This window comes from Anoplophora glabripennis, unplaced genomic scaffold, assembly GCF_000390285.2.
Source record: "Anoplophora glabripennis isolate ALB-LARVAE unplaced genomic scaffold, Agla_2.0 scaffold1137, whole genome shotgun sequence".
NCBI classification, from domain to species: Eukaryota; Metazoa; Arthropoda; class Insecta; order Coleoptera; family Cerambycidae; genus Anoplophora; species Anoplophora glabripennis.
Window position 1 is genome coordinate 35,931 of NW_019417219.1, and position 9,876 is coordinate 45,806.

At 27.0% G+C, this 9,876-nt stretch overlaps 1 protein-coding gene across 5 annotated transcripts in view; it reads left to right on the plus strand.

The window, feature by feature from the left end:
- The first annotated feature begins 7,554 nt into the window (after positions 1-7,554).
- Positions 7,555-9,876, plus strand: part of LOC108913689 — a 17,011-nt gene continuing 14,689 nt past the window's right edge. For 3 of the 5 annotated variants that reach the window (XM_023456057.1, XM_023456056.1, XM_023456054.1), the window contains exons 1-2: positions 7,555-9,032; positions 9,162-9,863. In XM_023456057.1, the coding sequence (XP_023311825.1) occupies positions 8,894-9,032; positions 9,162-9,863 (841 nt within the window). In that variant the 5' untranslated portion in view covers positions 7,555-8,893. Of the gene's footprint in view, positions 9,033-9,161; positions 9,864-9,876 lie in introns of those variants that run through there. The other 2 variants (XM_023456055.1, XM_023456058.1) reach the window with 2 other exon arrangements.

The window sequence follows — 9,876 nt, forward strand, 5'->3', positions numbered from 1 at the left end:
TTAAATATAGAAAAATTTCTAACTTAAACAATTTCTACCAAAAGAATTTTGAATGAGAAAGTAGATTACCCTCACATAAAATTTCATGGATTTGCAAAAGGTCTAAGGAATACTAATGGAACAAATACTGTAAATTTAAATGGAAGAAAATATAACTGACAATTTTCAAAAAACGAATTTCGATTTGTAAAATTATAGTTTGGAATGTAAACTACCTCACATAAAATTTGATATAATTTCGTGAAATCTCTGAGGGTTGTAATAAACAAAAAGCTATAATTTAATATATAGAAAACTTTCTAGCATCTAAAACAACTTTCGGGATAAGAATTATCATTGGGGTCTACAGAATGGGCCATCAGTAAAGCGGTCAGCCTCGGTAGCTAAAGACCAAACGGCAAATATTATAAAAACCTGTTTAGGTGGATAAATGTAGATTGATTACAGCTACATTTTAAAAATGTTTTGAAATATACAAGGTATCCAGAAAAAGCGTACCATATCAAAGTTATGTATTTTTAAATGGAACACCCTGTATTTTACTACATTTTTGAAAGCACCGTAAAAGAGCAGGTGAACTTTATTAAAGGTTCTGCATAGCCTAGGACTTATTGTTTGTACGATATTTCAATTTTAGTGAAAATACAGGCTTAGCGCAGAAATTTAAAATTGGCAATAAAAAATAATTTTAAGGAAGCATCTTTGGAGAGTGCATTTTAGATCCTTGAAGTTATAAATTATTATATTTGTCGTCACTTAGTATTATACGGATGTTCAAAAAACTGCTTGATACATCTTTCAACTTTAAGCAGCAATCACTTGGTGATTTTAAATGGGACGCCCAGTATATTTTTACTTTGGAAGTTAGAAAATTTAAAACTCTTTCAAACTATGTCTACCGGTATTGGAGATATTTATGCCATTTGGCTTTTTTATAGAATTTTTTTTTGTAAGATGTATCAACATGTCTTTATTGAAGTCTTTACTGAATTGGGAAAGCGTTAATCATAACAATATTCAAAAAAGCTTTCTAATAAAGAATATTATTTTATAAGCAGAATAATTATAAAAAGTTATTAATTTTGTATAAATATGTTTGTTGTAATTAATTAGGAACATGAAAAATATTTATTAAAGGAAATTTTAGTTTTAAAAGAAACAAAGAAAAATTTTAATTGATGATCGAATTAATAACCATTCTTTTGAATAGAGCATATTATTCTATCTTCAAATGATATCCTCACATTCGTTAGAATATCTGGTGATTGTAGTAGTAGGTGGAACACTGTGTACAAAATTTTTTATATAGCCCGAAACAAAAAAGTCCATTACGGTAAGGTTTGGATATCTAAGTGGCCACTAACATGCACCATTCTTACTTATCCATTTATTACTAAATTTTCGATTTAAATAATTTTACACTGAATATGAAAAATTTGAAGGTGCACCATTTTTCTCATTATACTTAAAGAAAGATCAAGAAGAACCCAACCCAATCCAATAAAGAACTCGATGAAGACACGTGGATACATTTTACAAAAAAAATCGATAAAAAATGAAACGACACAAATAGAACTAGGGGACAAAGGGAACCTATACACAGTTTGAAAGAGTTTAAAAATTCATAATTTCCAAATTAAAATATACTGGGTGTCCCATTTAAAATAACCAAGTTATTGCTGTTTAAAGTTGAAAGAAATATTTAGCAGTTTTTTGAACATCCTGTACAATACTAAGTGACGGTAAAGTATAATAATTTATTAACTTCAAGGATCTAAAATACACTCTCCAAAGTTACTTCCTTAAAATTATTTTTTTATTGCTAATATTTAATTTCTACGCAAATCCTACTTTTTCAATAAAATTGAAATATCTCACAAACAATAAGTCGTAGGTATGCAAACCCTTTAATAAAGTTCACCTATATTTCTACGGTGCTTTCAATAATGCAGTAAAATACATAACTTTGATATAGTACGCTTTTCCTAGACACCATGTATATTCCAAAATATTTTTAAAATGTAGCCGTAATCAACCTACACGTATCCACCTAAACGGGTTTCTATAAGATTTGCCGTTTGGTCCCTAGCGACTGAGGTGTTACTGGTGGCCCACTCTGTATATATACGAAGAGACCAAAAATTAAATTTAAATTTAAAAAAATTCAAATTTTTATACAATTTTCAAGAATAGTATGGGATGGAAACTACCTTCACATAAAATTTCATACATTTTCAAAAAATCGTATGCAATCCATGTCGAACCAAAAAAAATAATTTATATGTACACATATAGACAAATTTTTAACTTTTAGACAACTTCTACCAAAAGAATTTTGCTATGGGGAAGTAGATTACCCTCACGTAAAATTTCATGGATTTGTAAAAGGGTTATGGAACACTATAAAGACAAAAACTGTAGATTTAAATGGGAAAAATACTGATAATTTTCAAAAAAATTTAAAAATTTTTAAAGTGTAACTATAATCAACCTACCTACCTAAAATTATAATATGGGATGTAAACTACCTTCACATAAAATTTCATACATTTTCAAAAAATCATATGAAAAATCCATGCCAAGCAAAAAAAATTAATTTATATGTAGAAAAATTTCTAACTTTTAGACAATTTCTACCAAAAGAATTTTGAATAAGGGAAGTATATTACCCTCACGTATAATTTCATGGATTTGAAAAAGGTCTATGGAATACTAAAAAGGCAAAAACTGTAAATTTAAATGGAAAATAACTAACTTTCAAATGATATCCAAAAAACAATTTTACATTTGTAAAATTATAGTTGGGGATGTCAGCTACCCTCACATAAATTTTATGCAAATAAAAAAATTCCTAGATTCCATATCAAACAAAAAACTATTTGCTATAAAGTTAAGTAAAATTTTTGGAGCTGGGGCACTACATTTTCACGGATTTCATTGAATATCTCAAAAATAAGACCAAATATAAAAAAAACGGGACAAAAAAGCTTCAAAATTTATAAGACAAACTTATCTACTTTCCTTTTGGTATAAACATATACCGCATTATAAAGTTTTATACTTATTTTCTATGATAGCTACACAGATTAGTCTTTTTCAAAAGATACTTCTATTTCAAAACAATTTAACTAACTTGCAACTTTTCTCCACTAAGTACAAATATTATTCAATTTTATAACTTGACGAATAAAAAATAATTCTTTTACACCAATAGCGTTTACCGTAAGAAATAAAAATACCGATATATGTTCTGCTTCACTGTTTGCTTCAGTAATACTGAAATCAGTATTAACATTGGCCGCCCAGTACTATATAAAACAATATACATTAAAAATATACATAGGTACTTAACATTTTATTTGTGTTATGGTTGCAAAATGCATACAAAATATTTATAAAATGACTATAGATAATAATCGTTCTATTGAAAAAACCTCTCAAAAAACAAAGGATTCAAAACCTTTNATAGGTACTTAACATTTTATTTGTGTTATGGTTGCAAAATGCATACAAAATATTTATAAAATGACTATAGATAATAATCGTTCTATTGAAAAAACCTCTCAAAAAACAAAGGATTCAAAACCTTTGAATCAATCATCCCTTATACTGTTTAATCATTTCTTATATTTATCCAAATTTTTACTACCTCCTCTCAAGTTACATGAAATATCAAAACATTTTTATTTCAAATATTTTTCTGTAATTTTTAATGTAACATACTGTGATTTACTTAATTTTTCCTTAATTTCATATTTTTCACAAAATGCTCCTATACCTTTTTAATTTTAATAAAACATCTAATATGTTTTTATAGCAATAATTTGCTTTCTTTTCATTCATCCAATCATTTCATACAAATTGCATAAAAATTATATACATTCAATTAAAAATTCTTATTCATAGTTCGATAGTACGTTCCTTCAATGAAGATAAATATTTACATTTTGCATTTCTTAAAAAGTTACAATTATATAATACTTTTATTTTTTGACTTTTTAAAGACAATTTTATTCTTCATTTTCAATATTTATACATAATCAACCTACACTTACCCACTTAAATAGGTTTCTATAAGATTTGCCGTTTGGTTCCTAGCGACCGAGGCGTTACTGGTGGCCCACCAACTATTTTCCATTGGTAAAATTATAATATGGTATGTAAACTACCTTCACATAAAATTTCATACATTTTCAATAAATCATATGAAAAATCCATGTCAAGCAAAAATAAAATTAATTTATATATAGAAAAATTTCTAACTTTTAGACAATTTCTACCAAAAGAATTTTAGGAAGGGAAGTAGATTACCCTCACGTAAAATTTCATGGATTTGAAAAAGGTCAATGGAATACTGAAAAGGCAAAAACTGTAAATTTAAATGGAAAAAACTAACTTTCAAATAATTTCCAAAAAACAATTTTATATTTGTAAAATTATAGTTTTGGATGTCAGCTACCCTCACATAAATTTTCATGCAAATAAAAAATCCCTAGATTCCATATCAAACAAAAAAACTATTTGCTATAAAGTAAAATTTTTGGAGCTGGGGCACTACATTGTCACGGATTTCATTGAATATCTCAAAAATAAGACCAAATATAAAAAAAAACGGGACAAAACAGTTTCAAAATTTACAAGACAAACTTATCTACTTTCCCTTTTGGTATATGTTTATACATTATAAAGTTTTATGCTTATTTTCTATGATAGCTACACAGATTAGTCTTTTTCAAAAGATACTTCTATTTCAAAACAATTTAACTAACTTGCAACTTTTCTCCACTAAGTACAAATATTATTCAATTTTATAACTTAACGAATAAAAAATAATTCTTTTACACCAATAGCGTTTACCGTAAGAAATAAAAATACCGATATATTTTCTGCTCCACTGTTTGCTTCTTATACTGAAATCAGTATTAACATTGGCCGCCCAGTACTATATAAAACAATATACATTAAAAATATACATAGGTACTTAACATTTTATTTGTGTTATGGTTGCAAAATGCATACAAAATATTTATAAAATGACTATAGATAATAATCGTTCTATTGAAAAAACCTCTCAAAAAACAAAGGATTCAAAACCTTTGAAACAATCATCCCTTATACTGTTTAATCATTTCTTATATTTATCCAAATTTTTACTACCTCCTCTCAAGTTACATGAGATATCAAAACATTTTTATTTCAATTTTTTTCTGTAATTTTTAATGTAACAAACTGTGATTTACTTAATTTTTCCTTAATTTCATATTTTTCACAAAATGCTCCTATAGCTTTTTAATTTTAATAAAACATCTAATATGTTTTTATAGCAATAATTTGCTTTCTTTTCATTCATCCAATCATTTCATACAAACTGCATAAAAATTATATACATTCAATTAAAAATTCTTATTCATAGTTCGATAGTACGTTCCTTCAATGAAGATAAATATTTACATTTTGCATTTCTTAAAAAGTTACAATTATATAATACTTTTATTTTTTTACTTTTTAAAGACAATTTTATCCTTCATTTTGAATATTTATACATAATCAACCTACACTTACCTACCTAAATAGGTTTCTATAAGATTTGCCGTTTGGTCCCTAGCGATCGAGGCGTTATTGGTGGCCCACCAACTATTTTCCATTGGTAAAATTATAGTATGGGATGTAAACTACCCTCACATAAAATTTCATACATTTTCAAAAAATCGTATGAAATCCATGTCGAGCAAAAAAAAATTAATTTATATATAGGAAAATTTTTAACTTTTAGACAATTTCTACTGAAAGAATTTTGAATGGGAAAGTAGATTACCCTCATATTTAGGGACACTGTATAGAAAATTTTCTGACTCAGACAATTTCTACCACAAGAATTTTGAATGGGGAAATAAATTAGCCTCACGTAAAATTTCATGGATTTGCAAAAAGTCTATGGAATACTAAAAGATAATTTTCAAAAAACGACTTTTACATTTGTAAAATTATAATTTGGAATGTAAACTACCCTCACTTAAAATTTCATACACTTTCAAAGAATTCTTAAGGTTCATAGCAAACAAAAAAACAAATTTAAATATAGAAAAATATGTAGCTTTTAGACAACTTTGGCAAAAGTTTCATAAATTTGCAAAACTTCTATGATTTAATAAGGAAACAGAAAATGTAGAATTTAAATGGAAAAAAATTAGTGAAACAATTTTTAAAATACTACTTTCCATTGGCAAAATTATTGTTTGGGATATAGGCTACTTACATAAAATTTTATGCACTTTCAGAGAATCCCTAGAGGTCAGTATCAAACAAAAAGCTATAATTTTTTCACAAGTTTCGGGAAATAATTATGAATGAAGAAGTAGCGTAGCCTTATGTAAAATTTTATGAATTTACAAAAGGTCTGTGGAATATTAAAGGAATAAATACTGTAAATTTAAATGGAAAAAAATTAAACAGACAATTTTCAAGAAATAATTTTCCATTTTTAAAATTATGTCACCTACCCGCACATAAATTTTCATGCAAATAAAAAAATCCCTGGATTCCATATTAAACAAAAAAACTATACATTTAAATAAATAGACATTTCCTGTTTTTACAGGACTTTCGAGAAAAAAAATGTGTATAATGAAGTAAAGTACCCTCACGTAAAGTTCCATATATATATATATATATANGGGAGTTATGGGTTGATTTCCTTCATTTTTAAAAGTCGAGTAAAAAATTTTTTTTTCCGATTTTCTGTCTTTATTAAGCTTTCCGAATACGTGGTTAAAATTAATGACATTATGACTGAATCACCCTGTATATAGGAAAATTTTTAACTTTTAGACAATTTCTACTGAAAGAATTTTGAATGGGGAAATAAATTAGCCTCACATAAAATTTCATGGATTTGCAAAAAATGTCTATGTAATACTAAAAGATAATTTTCAAAAAACGACTTTTACATTTGTAAAATTATAATTTGGGATGTAAACTACCCTCACTTAAAATTTCATGCACTTTCAAAGAATTCTTAAGGTTCATAGCAAACAAAAAAACAAATTTAAATATAGAAAAATATGTAGCTTTTAGACAACTTTGGCGAAAGTTTTATAAATTTGCAAAACTTCTATGATTTAATAAGGAAGCAGAAAATGTAGAATTTAAATGTAAAAGAATTAGTGAAACAATTTTTAAAATACTACTTTCCATTGGCAAAATTATTGTTTGGGATATGGACTACTTAATAAAATTTTATGCACTTTCAGAGAATCCCTAGAGGTCAGTATCAAACAAAAAGCTATAATTTTTTCACAAGTTTCGGGAAATAATTATGAATGAGTATAGAGTAGCCTTATGTAAAATTTTATGAATTTACAAAAGGTCTGTGCAATATTAAAAGGATAAATACTGTAAATTTAAATGGAAAAAAATATAACACAATTTTCAAGAAATAATTTTCCATTTTTAAAATTATGTCACCTACCCTCACATAAATTTTCATGCAAATAAAAAAATCCCTGGATTCCATATTAAACAAAAAAACTAAACATTTAAATATATACACATTTCCTGATTTTACAGGACTTTCGAGAAAAAATTTATGTATAATGAAGTAAACTACTCTCACGTAAAGTTCCATATATATATTGAAGGACCAAAAACTGTAAATTTAAATGTAAAACATTTTCTAACTTTGTCACTATTTTCAGAAAACGATTTTCAATTGATAAAATTATAGTTTAAAGTAGGCTATCTTCACATATAATTTTGTGCACTTTCAGAGGATCCCCAGATCAAAATTTTCCAACCCCATTATACAGGATGATTCAGGTTTCAATCTGGATAACTTCAGAAATTGATAGAACAAGTTAGAATAATGTTCATTCATGATATAAACTTTTTCTTAAATCACATCGTTTCAGAGATTAGAGGGCTTTGAAGTAGGATATTTTTTCCCATTTCTTAACACTAAAAATACTTTTGAAATAATAATTTTAACGATGATTTTCACAAACATCAGTTTGTTTCTCATGGGTTGCTATAATTGCTATAAAGTTAAATAAAATTTTATCTCAAAAATATGACCAAATATTAAAAAAAAACGGTACAAAAAAATTTAAAAATTGACAAGACAAAAGTGGTATGCAGCTGTTTTATTAAAATTTATTTTTTTGAAGTTTTGAAATAATGTATGGAAGGAATAACACCAAATTCATTTCTAAGAGGAGTAGGTGGTTCAAACAAAAAAACTATATCAACGCTCTCTATCTCTGAAACGATGCGATTTAAGAAAACAAGTTCATATTATGAATAAACATTATTTTAACCTGTTCTATCGATTAAATCTGAACCACCCTATATAATTCTACTAAATAAAAATTATTATTATTCCTTTAAAATAATACAATTAGAATTTTTTTCGCTTATATATCTGACTATTCTTGATTCCATCAAATCTAAAGAATCCTCTTTAATTGAATGCAATATTATTAAACAGCTCATCATACTAAATAAAATTTATTTCTCAAAAATTTTTAATCGTTATATCTTTTTCACTTTGAAACCTATATACCTCCTTGCGAATTTTTCAAATATTATCCAATAATACCTTACATTTTTGTAAACAATTCTAATGATTTTTTTATTTCATATACAAATTTATCAATCTATAATTAGACTATTACGAGGTATTATCACTAAAAATTACAACAGACATTTGAAATATATTTTTATTTGATATATAATTTCATTTAATAATTTTCCAATAAATTTTAATGTTATAAATCAGAAACATTATATTTAAACTATAATCAAAATTAACAATTTTTTAGCACCTACCCGTCTGTTAAAACGGAAGTTTTCGAGTGATTCTGAGGATGAACCACCTCAAATCGTCACTGTGGAAGTTATGATTCACCACGGTGCCAATACTCATATTGAACAAAATATCCCAGGACCTTCATCACCTGTTGCAGCTTCTACACATTCTAATAACACTCCTGTACCAATTTTAGCCCCACCAATGCCACAAGATGTTATAGAAATTGGTTAGTCTTTTCATAAATTTATATAAGTATCATTATTATTATTACCAATAAATATCATAGCATAATTTAAATAACCATCAGACACTTGCCTTTATAAATCATTATTTTTTTTTAATATTTTCTTTCCAGATGTAGAGAACATAGGTGATGAGATAATTCCTGAATTATCTCCATCTTTATTAGATGACCTCCAAAATGAATTTGCTGATTTACCATTTAACAATCGGAGACAAACAGCAAATCAAATGGATGCCGCCATAGCTGATATTCCTACGAGAGAAGACATTCAACAAGATATAGAACGTCTACGGAATATCGAAAATCGCTTACCGACATACCTTCTGGCTAGCGAAAGAATTGTACTAGGCGGAACTTACAATTTAGGTCCACTCGATCAAATGTGTATTCATTGTTCTGCTTTTTATTTTCATGTAGAACGCCTAAGTCGTGGACACTATACAAAATGCTGCCGACAAGGTAATGTAGTTTTAGAAAATTTACCACCTATGCCTGATGTTTTAGAAGCTCTGTTTCAAGGCTTACATCCTTTGTCTGCCCATTTCAGAAGGTATATATTATTATATAATTATAGTTTTCAGTTTGTTTCTTTAGAGGCAAACCTACGAGACTTTCCCGCAAGGGGGCCATATGTCTTTTCTGTCAGAGGAAAAGTATATCACCACATTTCCAATGTAAATGTTAATGAGCCGTTGCAACGCTACGGACCTATTTATTTTCTAGATCCAGACGATGCCGTCGATGCCCGAGCACAAAACAATAATCAAGTCTTAGACAGACGATTAATTGTTCTTTTGGAACAATTGCTAAGAGATATAAATCCCTA